Raw genomic sequence first — 14,245 nt, forward strand, 5'->3', positions numbered from 1 at the left:
CTCACCCAGGCGCTACCGGTCGCAACAGCCCCGCCCGGCGGCCTCGCCAACCTCGCCCCTGAGGGCCGCTCCACCGCCCTGTCCCCGCCCCCACGCTGCCCTGCCTCAAGATGGCGGCGGGGCGCCGAGCCAGAGCGGCACGCCCCGGCGGCGGGCGGAAGTGACGCCCAACTGACGGCCTCAGGGGCGCCGTTCCACTTCCGGCGCGCGGCAGAGATAGCGGCCTGGCGGGAGGGCCGCTCCGTGCCGCAGTCTCTGCTGCCGTGGCGGACTCGCGCGAGTGGCGCTTCAGGCCGGGCCCCTTCGTCCCCTCCGGGCCGCCTCTCGGGACGGGCCGCAGGGTCCCGGCAAGCCACCCCGCGAGGCGGGCAGGGCCGAGGGCGCGCGAGCGCCTGCGGCCTGGGGAGCGGGGGACACCTCCACGGTCGTGCCCGTGGAAAGACCCTCACTGAGGGAGCGGGGCTGTGTCGCGCTGCCGGCGGGCTGTGCGGACGGCCGTCTCTAGCTGCGTGGCCTGCTGAGGCGCTGCAATGACCAGGTGGGCTCGGCGGAGCGGCGCTGCTGGCGAGAGGGCGCTGGATGCGACCCCCTGGGAGGAGATGGCGAGGGGCCCCGAGGGGCGGGAGGGCCGCTCTGGCCCTCGGGCCCTGGAGCAAGAGAAGAGGAAGAAGAAAAACAAAAAGAAAAAGGACTATCTGAACGAAGACGTTAACGGGTTTGCTGCGTACCTGAAGCAGACGTGGCAGGGTGGCGAGGTGGCCAGAGGAGATGGCGTGGAGTTGGAGAAGGAGGTGGCGATGGCCTTGAAGAAGGACAGGCGGCGGGAGGATAGGAGATTGAAGAGGCAAGAAATGAAGAAAAATGCCATGGTGAGTTCTGCCTCGAGTCGTGGGTGTTTGCCTATCCGTGGTAGCTTCTTAAAAGCGTGGGAAAACGGGGATTCCTTATTCTCTGATGATGCTGCCAGGAGCTGGTTCAGTGAGGAGGCCGAGTGCCTTACTTGCTGGAGTCATAGTGTGTACGAAGTGACGTTTCAAGTTAATAAAGTCAACTTAAGTATCTCAACTTTGAAAGAAGCAATGAATTTGTTAGAGAGTACTAACAAATGAATTGTTAGGGAGTGTTTTGATTGTATAGAAATCAATGATTGTAAAGACCAAGTAGAGTGCTTATGGGTAAGGATGAGGGGGAAGGCCAATGAGGCAGATGTCCTGCTGGGAGTCTGTTACAGACCACCCAGCCAGGACGAAGAGACAGATCAGACATTCTAAAAGCGACTGGCAGAAGTCTCGCATTTGCTGGCCCTTATTCTTGTGGGGGACTTCAACCTACTGGACATCTGCTGGAAGTATAACACGGCAGAGAGGAAACAATCTGGGAGGTTCCTGGAGTGTGTGGAGGATAACTTCCTGACACAGCTGGTGAGTGAGCCCACCAGGGGAGGTGCCTTGCTGGACCTGCTGTTTAGGAACAGAGAAGGACTGGTGAGAGATGTGGTGGTCGGAGGCCGTCTTGGGCTTAGCGACCACAACATGATAGAATTCTCAGTTGTGAGTGAAGTAAGGAGAGGGGTCAGCAAAACTGCTATCATGGACTTCCGGAGGGCAGACTTTGGCCTGTTCAGGTCACTGGTTGAGAGAGTCCCTTGGGAGACAGTCCTGAAGGACAAAGGGGTCCAGGAAGGCTGGACAGACTTCAAGAAGGAAAACGTAAAGGTACAGGAGCAGGTGGTCCCATGTGCTGTAAGAAGAGCTGGCGGGGAAGGTGACCGGCCTGGCTGAACAATGAGATTTTGCTGGGACTCGGGGAAAAGAAGAGAGTTGATCACCTCTGGAAGAAGGGGCAGGCAACTCATGAAGAGTACAAGGATCTCGTTAAGTCAAGCAGGGACAAAATTAGAAAGGCAAAAGCCCAGCTAGAGCTCAGTCTGGCCACAGTCGTACAAGATAACAAAAAAAGTTTTTACAAATATATTAACAACAAAAAGAGAGGCAAGGAGAATCTCCATGCCTTACTGGATATGGCAGGGAACGTTGTCTCCAAGGACGAGGACAAGGCTGAGGTACTTAATGCCTTCTTTGCCTCAGTCTTTAATAGCCAGTCCAGATATCTGCAGGGTGTTCAGCCCCCTGAGCTGGGAGACAATAACCCACCCATAATCCAGGAGGAAGCAGTTAAGGACATGTTAAACCACCTGGACACCCACAAGTCTATGGGGCCTGATGGGATCCACCCGAGAGTACTGAGAGAGCTGGCGGAGGAGCTTGCCGAGCCACTCTCCATCATTTATCAGCAGTCCTCGTTAACAGGGGAGGTCCCAGAAGACTGGAGGCTTGCCGATGTGACACCCATCTACAAGAAAGGCCAGAAGGAGGATCCTGGGAACTACAGGCCTCTCAGCCTGACCTCCGTACCGGGGAAGATAATGGAGTGGTTCGTCTTGAGAGTAGAGTGCTCACAGGGCATGTGCAGGACAACCAAGGGATCAGGCCCAGTCAGCATGGGTTCATGAAAGGCAGGTCCTGCTTGACCAACCTGATCTCCTTCTATGACCAGGTGACCCGCCTAGTGGATGAGGGAAAGACTGTGGATGTTGTCTACCTGGACTTCAGTAAAGCCTTTGACAGTGTCTCCCACAGCATTCTCCTGGAGAAACTGGCGGCTCATGGCTTGGACGGGTTTACTCTTCACTGGGTGAGGAACTGGCTGGATGGCCCAGAGGGTTGTGGTGAATGGTGTTAAGTCCGGCCGGTCACAAGTGGTGTTCCCCAGGGCTCAGTTCTGGGGCCGGTCTTGTTCAATGTCTTTATTGATGATCTGGATGAGGGGATCGAGTGCTCCCTCAGTAAGTTTGCAGATGACACCAAGTTGGGTGGGCGTGTTGATCTGCTGGAGGGTAAGAGGGCTCTGCAGAGGGATCTGGACAGGCTGGATCGATGGGCAGAGGTCAACTGTGTGAGGTTTAACAAGGCCAAGTGCCGGATCCTGCACTTGGGTCACAACAACCCCGTGCAACGCTACAGGCTTGGGGAGGAATGGCTGGAGAGCTGCCTGGTGGAAAATGACCTGGGGGTGCTGGTTGACAGCCGGCTGAGTATGAGCCGGCAGTGTGCCCAGGTGGCCAAGAAGGCCAACAGCGTCCTGGCCTGTATCAGCAATAGTGTGGCCAGCAGGAGTAGGGAAGTGATTGTGCCCCTGTACTCAGCACTAGCGAGGCCGCATCTTGAATACTGTGTTCAGTTTTGGGCCTGTCACTGCAGGAAGGATGCTGAGGTGCTGGTAGCGTGTCCAGAGAAGGGCAATGAAGCTGGTGAGGGGTCTGGAGCACAAGTCTTATGAGGAGCGGCTGAGGGAACTGGGGTTGTTCAGTCTGGAGGAGGAGGCTGAGGGGAGACCTTATCGCTCTCTACAACTACCTGAAAGGGGGTTGTGGCGACGAGGGTGTTGGTCTCCCAAGTAACTAGCGATAGGATGAGAGGAAATGGCCTCAAGTTGCGCCAGGGGAGGTTTAGATTGGATATTAGGAAAAATTTCTTCACCGAGAGGGTGGTCAAGCATTGGAACAGGCTGCCCAGGGAGGTGGTGGAGTCACCATCTCTGGAAGTGTTCAAAAAACGTGTGGATGTGGCGCTTCAGGACATGGTTTAGGGGACATGGTGGTGCTGGATTAATGGTTGGACTTGATCTTGAAGGTCCTTTCCAACCTTAGTGATTCTGTGATTCTGTAATTTCAGCTTAAGTCTTAACCTTGAGCATGACTTTTCCAGTTGGATGCTTTTCTTGCTATCTCTTAATGAATTTCTAGCCTCTCTTGTCTCCTGGATGAAACTAATTCAGCGCATTTCTATATGTAATTCATCAGTACAATGGGTCTGCTGTTTTGAGGCTTCTTCCTGCAGTGTCTTTTGATGGAGAGTGACCGGACGTTACCAGTGGACTCTACGGACACTGTATAAAAGCAGTTACCTCAGCACAAACTTGGGCATTCAGCATGAACCGATGCTGAATGTAATCTGCGGACATAGTAAAGAAAGTTACTATTAATTAACCTGAGCTACCCAAGTTCTTCATAAGTAAATTGTAGGACTGGTGCAACGTTGCTTGTATTTATCTAAGCACTGGCTGCAGTAGTACTCAGACAGCTTGGGGAACTGTGCTGTAGCCAAAATCAAATATCGTGGTTCACCCAGGACACTCAGTTGTCAATGAGTGAACACCCTGTACGGTGTGGTGTTAGTAGGAGGAGAAAAGTACCCATAGTAATATGATTTAATGGCATAGACCACCGACAGTTATTTTGTGTCAGGGTACAATGTCTCTTTAGTGTAGCTATTTTTCCCTGATGAGGAAAATCCCTTGATACATTTGCCTTCTGAAAAGCCAGAAAGCCTTGTTAGTGTGGGATTTTTAGGTCTTTGTGTGCCATTCAGAGAATCTTTTTATGTTAGAGTAACCTCAAATCTCAACGCTAGGCTTACATATCTGATAGTACCCTCAAGGTTTCAGCCAAGAGAAATAGTGGTCTAGTAAAAGCCTACTAGCTATAGGTGATAATCAGATAATAGAGGTAAGTGAATTCTTTTGTAATGTGACCTGTAAGTACTGTGTGTTTTGCTATGTGAACTGTGTATAAAAATGCGTATCACTTAATTTTTATTTTCAAAGGTATGTTTCCACTGTAGAGAACCTGGCCATGGTGTTGCTGATTGTCCTGCAGTACTTGAAAGCCAAGAAATGGGTACAGGAATCTGTTACCGGTGTGGATCCACAGAACACGACATCAGCAAATGCAAAGCAAAAATAGATCCAGCAGTTGGTATGTCTCAGAAATTTGTATTTTTCAAGAAGCTTTGATCTGCGTTTTCTGACTACTGAAATACAGGTTTTGTGTTTTAGTAATTTAACTGTTCTGAGGCGATAGGTTAATATGTTTAAAGGAATACAATATTGTAATAATGAACCTAATGGTGTAAGAGACAGTATAGTGTTTATAATATAATAATGCAGTAAAATATTGCCATTATAGTGTGTTCACCATTGCCTGTGACTTTACAATGTGGATCAAAAACTGTGTGGGATTTTGCAGGGGCATTTCCATATGCAAAATGTTTTATCTGTGGTGAGATGGGGCATCTATCAAGGTCATGTCCAGATAATCCCAAGGGATTGTATGCTGAAGGTGAGTGTACTAATTTAGTAAAACCAAAACACATTTTTCATACTTACCTGATACGGAACAAAGTAACCTTATAAGTGAATGAGGATCTAACTAAAAGGAATTTGGTAAAAGCAGATTAATTCTAGGGAATCCAGTGTTAATATTGATGACCTAGGGATTTCTGTTTTAATTATAAGCTTAGTGTTAAAAAATGAGATGATATGCAAAGTCTGAGAACTTGCTTGTGCTTGCAGTATTGACAGGCAAAGAAACAAAGTCATAATAGGCTGTATGTATGTAGTCAGTGTGTATTTAAATGTACATATACCAAAGTATGTGGTAAAAACATACTGTCAAACTATATCTTAATACTTTGGGAGGTGTTCACACAAAACAAGGTCTCTCACTAGAAGGAGGACATCTTCAGTTTAAGTGACTTTAATAAGAAATGTGATCTAAGTTTGAAAATTTCACTCAGATTCTGCTCTGCCCAATTTCTCTGTTGGCATTAACAAATAGCATTGTCTCCCAGTACAAACCTGAGGTCTTGCAAACTCAAAAGGGTAATGTTACAGCACAGTTAAATTGGAAGAAAAATAACTTTCAATGTTTGGATTATGAGTAGAATTTATATTTCATATCTCGGTACCTGCAGTTGGATTCCCTGCCTCTCCAGAGCTCCTGTTAATTTCAAAAGCTCCTCTGAGTATGGATTTCAACAAAAATCACCTTGTTTCTCAAAAAGAGAGCTTCTAACAAATCAGAAGTACTCAGTATGTGGTGAGTGGAATTTGTAGTATGTGATGCTTTACAGAGCAATGCGATTACAAACAGGTCTTTCCATCAGAGAGGCAGAGGAAGGTATTTGCAGGCTTCCAGAGCTGGCTGTGCATCTCCTCCACAATGTTATATTATTGTGCCACAGAGTGCAGACCTGGCCATAGGGATGTTTCCTTACCTTATTTACAGGTTGTCGCTGCAGATAAGTAGAATTAGATTTAGATTAGATTTTTCAGTATACGACATGTATAGCAAAACAGTGTAGAAGGGTTGTTTTGTGTTTGTTTTTTTTGTTGTTGATTTGGGGTTTTTTTTTTGTTGTTTTGGTGTTTTTTTTTTTCTCCCCAGATGAGTAACAACTTTCTCTCTTAACAGGTGGTGGCTGCAAACTTTGTGGCTCTGTGGAGCACTTCAGAAGAGACTGTCCGGAAAAACAGAATGCAGGTGAGATGCGGGGGAGTGTACAGAGTGGAGTTTGAGTACACTGTTGAGTAATGTTTATTTAGTCTTTTGCCTGACTTTGGTCAGGAAAAAAGAGTTTAAGAAGATAACTTGCAGTTAACAAAGGTGACCTTCCTTTGGGGATGAATCCTTATATTAAGGGCTATGTGGAGGGGGCATTAAGTTGCAATGCAAAATTTGAACTTTCTTAAAAAAATTATCTAGCTTGTGGGTTTCTGAAGATAATATGAGCTAATGTTAGCTTGTATTTATGCTGCTTCAGCAGCTGTAGAACAAAACTGGTTTCTTCTTTTGGTTTGTGTTTGAAGTGGTGGGACTGAATATAATGTCAGTTGCAGGGTAGCCGCAGCTTGTAAAAGCTGCGTGTGCAGGCAAGTGTTCAAGTCACTCAAGACAGGAGAGAAAGAGGAGGCAGGAGATCTGTCCAGCTGGATTCACCAGCTAATGAACTGCGTACTTACATGTTCTTCAGTTATCTGTGTGGGTGGAAAAATTGCATTATATGCAAAAAAACCCCTCTGACTTCTTTAGGAGGCAAATGCATCAAACAAGGGTGTGAAGAATGACTCTCTTACTGAAGTGGTGATACATTTGTGCATTTTTCTACTTTGTTTGCATGGCTTATAGAACTTTTGGGTTAATAATATTCACTTTTGTGGAATTTACGTAAGAAATATTTATGGTGGCAATAGAGGCCTATACTTCAGACATTTTCTATATCTGATCCTATATATATATGATGATGTTGCATCTGAGACTATACGTGACATTCTAGATACGTGCTGCTCTGCTAGCTTAGAACAAGTGAGATTGACTCTTAACTGGTGTAGCGTAAGTTTCTGATACGAAAAGACTATAAAATTTCCCCAAACTCATCAGCCATCGCAGATTGTTGGGTAGTGCCCACGCAGGTGACTGCTGAGTTGAAAGCCTGTAACATAGCCCTTGTTGAATTTCTGTGCACCACTTAATGGTAAACTGCCTTTGTGCAGTTAACACTTCTTGCAACTCAAAAAAACTGTACAGACGCAGCAGAAGAAAAGAAACCTTTGCAGGGAACAGCATTGCTCAAAGCTGGGCAGCTGTTACCAGGACATGGCAGCCGTTGCAGTCTGATGCAAGTCTTTGTGCTCTCTGGCAGTAGGACTCTAAGTTACATGGGAAACAGAACTGGAATTTTGTTCTACCTTTTTTTGAGAAGCTTTGTGTCCATAAGGAAGTCTGACAACTTGTGTTTACTTTCCCAAGGAACACAGAATAATAGAACAGTTTGAGTTGGAACAGACATTTAGCGGCCCTCTAGTCCAGCCCCCCTGCAGTAAGCAGGGACATCTTCAACTAGAGCAGGTTCCTCAGAGCCCCGTCCAACCTGACCTGGAATGTTCCCAGGGATGGGGCATCTAACACCTCTCTGGGCAACCCAGGCCAGTGCTTCACCACCTTCCTTGTGAAAAATTTCTTCCTTAGACCTAGTCTAAACCGCCCCTCTTTTAGTTTGAAACCAGTATCCCTTATCCTGTAGTTACAGGCCCTGCTAACAAGTGTGTCCCCATCTTTCTTAAAGGCCCCCTTGAAGCCTTGGGAAGTTAAGCGATAAGGTCTCCCCTCGGCCTCCTCTTCTCCAGACTGAACAACCCCAGTTCCCTCAGCTGCTCCTCATAAGACTTGTGCTCCAGACCCCTTACCAGCTTCATTGCCCTTCTCTTGGACATGCTCCAGCACCTCGGCATTCTTCTTGTAGTGAGGGGCCCAACACTGAACATAGTATTCGAGGTGCGGCCTCACCGGTGCCAAGTACAGGGGCACGACCACTTCCCTACTCCTGCTGGCCACACTATTGCTGATACAGGCCAGGATGCTCTTGGCCTTCTTGGCCACCTGGGCACATTGCTGGCTCATACTCAGCCGGCTGTCGACCAGCACCCCCAGGTCGTTTTCCGCCGGGCAGCTCTCCAGCCACTCCTCCCCAAGCCTGTAGCGCTGCATGGAGTCGTTGTGACCCAAGTGCAGGACCCGGCACTTGGCCTTGTTAAACCTTGTACAGTTGACCTCCGCCCATTGATCCAGCCTGTCCAGATCCCTCTGCAGAGCTCTCTTACCCTCCAGCAGATCAACACTCCCACCCAGCTTGGTGTCATCTGCAAACTTACTGAGGGAGCACTCGATCCCCTCATCCAGATCATCAATAAAGACATTGAACAAGACCGGCCCCAGAACTGAGCCCTGGGGAACACGGCTTGTGACCGGCCGCCAGCCGGACTTAACACCATTCACCACAACCCTCTGGGCTTGGCCATCCAGCCAGTTCTTCACCCAGTGAAGAGTAAACCTGTCTAAGCCATGAGCTGCCAGTTTCTCCAGGAGAATACTGTGGGAGACGCTGTCAAAAGCTTTACTAAAGTCCAGGTAGACAACATCCGCAGTCTTTCCCTCATCCACTAGGTGGGTCACCTGGTCGTAGAAGGAGATCAGGTTGGTCAAGCATACTCAGTGTTTCTTTGGACAGTCAAATAGGAAAAAACACATAGTATCGTTTCTGAATCTTGACAATCTGTGAGGGGGAGGAAAGAGCGTTTACAAAACACAAAAAGAAAACAAAACAGTTGTGTAAGGAGTGTTGGCTTCAGAGCTAGAACTAAACAGATAGGTCTTTGATGCATTAATCAGAGGCCCTTGCGGGCTAAATCTTCCTCAAATGCAAAAGTTTGATATAATGGTGATGTTTGGCTTTTTCCATAATCTCTTGTCTCTCACTCTGCAGGTCAGGTTACAGTTGGGCGATGGGCTGTTGGGATGAGTGCAGATTATGAAGAAATTACAGAAACACCAAAGCTACAAAAGCCAAACGTGAAAGTACCCAAAGTAGTTACTTTTTGAAGGCCTCTTGGCAGTTGGCCTGTACTGCTTCGCTCCAGAGTACTGACTGCACAGTGTGGATTGCTGGTTTTGGAAAATCAAGCAGACTGCTGCTGCTAAGTTATTTTTTGTCCCAGTTTGCCTCCCAGACTCGCCTAGCTTACTGAAAAGCTGCGAGCAACAGAAATGCAGCAAGTGGGTATTTTCTTTTTATGTATCTCTGTTGAAATGCAGAATTCCCTGTGATTGGAACAGGCTGCCCAGGGAGGTGGTGGAGTCACCATTACAGGAAGTATTCAAAAAAATGCGTGGATGTGGCACTTCAGGATATGGTTTAGTGGGCACAGTGGTGTTGGGTTAATGGTTCGACTTGATGATCTTGAAGGTCCTTTCCAACCTTAATGATTCTGTGATTCTGTGTGATTCTGTGATTCACATTCCCTCTCACTGCCAGCTCTCTGAAGAGGGAAATTGGCTTCGTCTTGTAACAGGGACCTGGTTGCAGTAATCAAACAGGGCGTGTACTTTATATCACAGGGGTTTATCACCACCGGATTTTGGTGGTCAGTATTGTAACCTTATACGTGCTGCTTTTACTTATCAGAGATGAACACAATCATGCTGATGTTACTAACAGTATTTCTCTATTTCTCTGAAAGGGATTGTGGATATTTTCTAAAGAGTTTTGTTGGATTCTGGTTTGGTTTTGCGTTCTCCTTTTAGAAATAAATTATTTCTTGCCTTGTATGTGCCAGTTTTGGGCAGTCTTGGGGCAGAGTTACCAGGTAAACCCTACAGCCTGTACAGCATAGGGTTGCAATTCCCACAGTCGTGGCAGGTCAGCTAAAATAATGTACATGCATTAACCTGTCTGTTTATGCATGTTGGATTGTTTGACGGTTCAGTAATAGAAACAGAATTGTGTCCTTCCTCTGATACCCAGGCTAAAATACACCCAAAAAGAGTTGTAGGGCAAGTGAGCAGCTTGCTTAATTTCTTTACTTTTTTTTTAGGAAAGTGCTCAAAAGTCTTCAGAGTTTCTATCCCTTGGTGAGTTGGGAGTAAACTTTGCTTTGTATTACACATGCCTGCTTAATGGCAGATTTATTTATTTTTAAATGGAGACTGCAGCCTTTGAAAAATCAATACATATTAAAAAAGTTATGAAACCAACTCAAAATGGAGAGTTCCTACAGCAGCTTTCCAAATGCTGTAGTAATTCAGCCGATGCAGCTGGCGGTGGTGGGCTTTTGCTTGTGCCTGATCCTCTTGTCTCAGATGAAGAAGGAAGGATGATGTTTCTGGAGAAGTGCACCTCGAGATCATCTCACGTGCAGCACTTTGTTCTGAACCAGCGTCTTGACACTGTTCCAGGCAGGTGCTGCGCAAGGTCTCTGCACAGCACTTTGCTGTGCTCCACAGGCATGGATGGACCTGCGCACCTGTGACATCAGGCTTCTTGGTCCTCTGCGGCAGCTGTGGTTGCCATCGGACAAATATGGTACTTCAGTGTTGGGTTATATAGTAAGCAACAGTCCTTGAGGGAAAGCTACACGGTGATAAAGCTACTGCTTCTAAAGAATTTATTTACCCTTTCAAAAAAAGTGTCCCAACAGTCAATACATCGCCTTGGTGAGAACAGAAGGAAGACCAGATAGCAAACTTCAGCTCAGGACTGGGTTTTGAGGTGCTTAGGACCAGCCGCTGAAACCATAGGTTTGGAACATACTTTTCTTACAGCAAAAAATAAGTATAGGAATTTAACTGGGTCGATATATTTTTACATTTGTACATGTTAATTATTTTTAATAAAATACTGCTAAAGAATATGGTAGTTAGAGCACTTATTTTAGGTTTCCTAATTCTGCTCTGGATACAAAGGCAGATCAAGTTGACTCAGGTAGGGTATGTATATTCAGTTTGTCATAATCTGAGCACACATTTAGATGGGGAAGAGGAGTGGATGTGGATGAAATCAAGGATTAATTACAGAGTTTTAATTAACTATTGGATTAAAGCTTAAAGCAGTATCACTCTAACGTGGACATTTTGCAACAGACATTTATCCCAGCTTAAAAAATGTTTCCTTTTCTGTTATATGAATAAGTATATTGTTTAAAAAGCATCTTTTTACATAATTTCCTGTCTTTAAGAATTCCTTGATATTGTAGCATGTTCTTTTATCCTTGAGAACTTGAACAGCCTTAACTTTCCTCATGGTACTGGTATTTCCCAGGTAAGGGGTCAGTGTAGACAGTGTGGTATGCAAGTTGTGGCTTCAGAGAGCAGCCTCTCCTCTGAGGAAATGTCTGTGGTCCTGAGTAAGACATGGTCATGCAGTTGTGCTGCTGCAGCCTGAGGCAGAAGGGTTGCTCTGCCAGATTGCAAAGTTACATGGTGTACAACACGTTAAGTTGGAGGAAAAGAAAACCGTCTGTTCCCACAGCTGGTCGCTGTCCCTTATGCTTGGTGAAGGGGACTGCTAAAACCAGGATGACCGAGAGGGCAGCTGTGGCAAAAGCAGCAGTGGATTAACCTTTGTTCTCAAAATAGTGGAGCATGCTAGTCTCCAGCTTCCCTTCCTTCTGAGCCCAGCCTCCTCCTCAGTGAAGCCATGCAGACCTTGTAGTGTTCCTCCAGAGGTCAGTGAGCCCAGTGACCACTGCTGGATAAGACAATCCTGAATTTCATACCTGTTCTTTGATCCATCTTGCACTATAAAAACACTTGTCAGGCTCCTACACCTGACTACTGCTCTGTCCTCCTCTGAGAAGGCATAGTGGAATTCCTCAGCCTTAGAAAGTTGCAGGGTACAGTCTCTGAGAATTTCAGTATAAAGGCAACAGCTGTTTTCAGGTAAATCACACGTGTGCTTGCATGGGGCTGGAAGCATATACGCCTCCGTCTTGTCCTCCACTTCAGTGACTGCTGAGGAAAACGAGGCACTGAAATGGCTTGTACTATGCTCTCTACAACAGTGGCACAGGTTAGCAACCTTCTGTAACTGCTGGCCAAAACTGCTTGTTAAATGCACCCACTAACCTCTTTGTGAAATCATCTAAAAAGGTAGGTGTAGTTGAAGAATGCCATTTGAAAAGCATCTGTAAAAGGTGCTGCATGTAAAGATGCATTGTACCTGCAAATAAATTTAAAAGTCAGGCAAATAATTTAAGAGTTTAAGCAAAGTTTGCGTGCCAGAAACCTGAATCACTGTGTCTTGGAAGTTGCACAGAGGGTTGGTAAAATACAATCCTTGGTCTATGTCAAAAAGATACTCTCCCCCTAGACCCCCAAAGATGTGTGGTGGCTGCATCTGGAACATGGCCTGGCTTTGTGGGGCTTTGCACTACAGTGGCCAAAGTCTTGGTGTTGGCAGCAGTACCTCATGTAGGCATGAGCTCAGCAGAACACCAGTATTTTAAAAATGCCTAATAATGTTCTCTGGATAGCCCTTGTGGTAGCCCCACAACTGGGTTCAGTGTGTAAGTGTCTCTGAAGGCAAGTTATAAACTGCTGCCTAGGAAGCCACCCAAATTGCTGGTAAGAAACTCTTGGTGCAGGCAGTGTTCCAGCTCTTTCTCCCTGGTGTGTGATGCATGTATCCAGAGCTGAACATTAGGTGTCTCTGTTCACTAAAAATCGCTAGAGAGACTTACCTGCCCACTCAAGAGCTTTTGTCTGCCATCATCTGCACACCGCAAATGTGGGCAGGACTCAGAGAGCTGAGCTCCTGGACCACAGAGGGGCCTGGACCCTTCTGTTACTGGCTGAGCCAGGAGGCAGCAAGTAGGGCCACAGTAGTTATCATGCTCTGGAGGGGGCTGCCCTCCCTCGTCTGAGGTATTACACCCTACCCACGTGGTAAAAATGATGATCCAAAATCAGGATCTGGATCTGTAGTCTCTCATCCAGAGCCAAAGACCAGGACCTACTTTATTTGTTTTATTAGAGAGCAAAGGTGTCCCTGCATTGTATGTCACACAGGGGCCAGCCTTCACTGACGTAGATGATGGCAGCTGATTTGACTAATGCTTTGGTTCAAGGCTGTACCCAAGCTAAACCAGTCTTGCTGGGAGGCCAGGTGACTCAGTGCTGGTATATGCAGAGGGCTTCCAGGAGTCCTCTGGCTCATCTCTCTTCTGCTGCATTTGGTAGACATGCCATATACAAAATGTGCAGGCATGCTATAACCTATAAATCACTGCTGAAAGCTTTGATCTGGTTATAGGTTAAATTGAAGATTTACTTACTTAAGTGGGAACTGCACCAGACCCCTAGAGCTCTCCCTCTACCAATTACGAGACCAGTTAGATAAAAGGGCACTGCTACAGTTCACATGCTTTGATTCTCTTAACACCTCGCATTCATGTTACCGTCTAACTGCTGATGATCATACTAGTTTTTTTGAACAAGGCTCTTTAAAGCAAAAATAAGAGCAGGAAACAAAGTAGACACACCACAATGAAACCTCTGAAACCATTCTCCCTTTTCATCTGTGAGGGAGTAGATCCAAGAGTCTTTCTGTTCTGCATTTATTCAACATTAACAGAACAGTCTTGCCTGGAGCTTGCCAGCAGGAGGTCATGGCACTTCTGTAAGAGGCCAACAGCCCCCATCGTCACTACAAAGCAGTCTTTCTGGAATGATGTCAGGAGCCATTCCAGAGATACCATAATAAAATCTACCACGGATTTGCAACCTCAGAAGCTAATTTATTGCAAGTCAGATAAACTACAAGTATTAACAGATAAAGTACAAACATTAGCAAACACTAACTTACACAGGGTGTAATCTATATATAATGTATGTGCAAAACAACCTGGACAACTAGGTCAGAGATACTTTCCACTTCTCTGCAAATTAGATGGGGTGGTATTTACTGGTTTAGAAGTGGCTGGATGCCATTGCGTTCAACATAACATTAAAATAGTGAAATATTCTCATTAGCTACAGTTCTACTGGGCCAGATTCTGTCACCATTTATATACA

The 14,245-nt window shown here is 46.3% G+C and overlaps 1 protein-coding gene across 1 annotated transcript; it reads left to right on the forward strand.

Moving 5' to 3' along the window:
- Positions 1–224: 224 nt before the first annotated feature.
- On the forward strand, positions 225–9,277 carry ZCCHC9 (zinc finger CCHC-type containing 9; the record flags this gene model as incomplete). Its single annotated transcript, XM_082013712.1, has 5 exons — positions 225–869; positions 4,666–4,816; positions 5,087–5,179; positions 6,314–6,382; positions 9,162–9,277. The coding sequence occupies exons 1-5, from the start codon at positions 531–533 to the stop codon at positions 9,275–9,277; spliced, it is 768 nt and encodes a 255-aa protein (XP_081869838.1). The 5' UTR covers positions 225–530.
- Positions 9,278–14,245: the final 4,968 nt, after the last annotated feature.

This window comes from Phaethon aethereus (assembly GCF_964289735.1).
Source record: "Phaethon aethereus genome assembly, chromosome: Z".
In the NCBI taxonomy this organism is placed as follows: Eukaryota; Metazoa; Chordata; class Aves; order Phaethontiformes; family Phaethontidae; genus Phaethon; species Phaethon aethereus.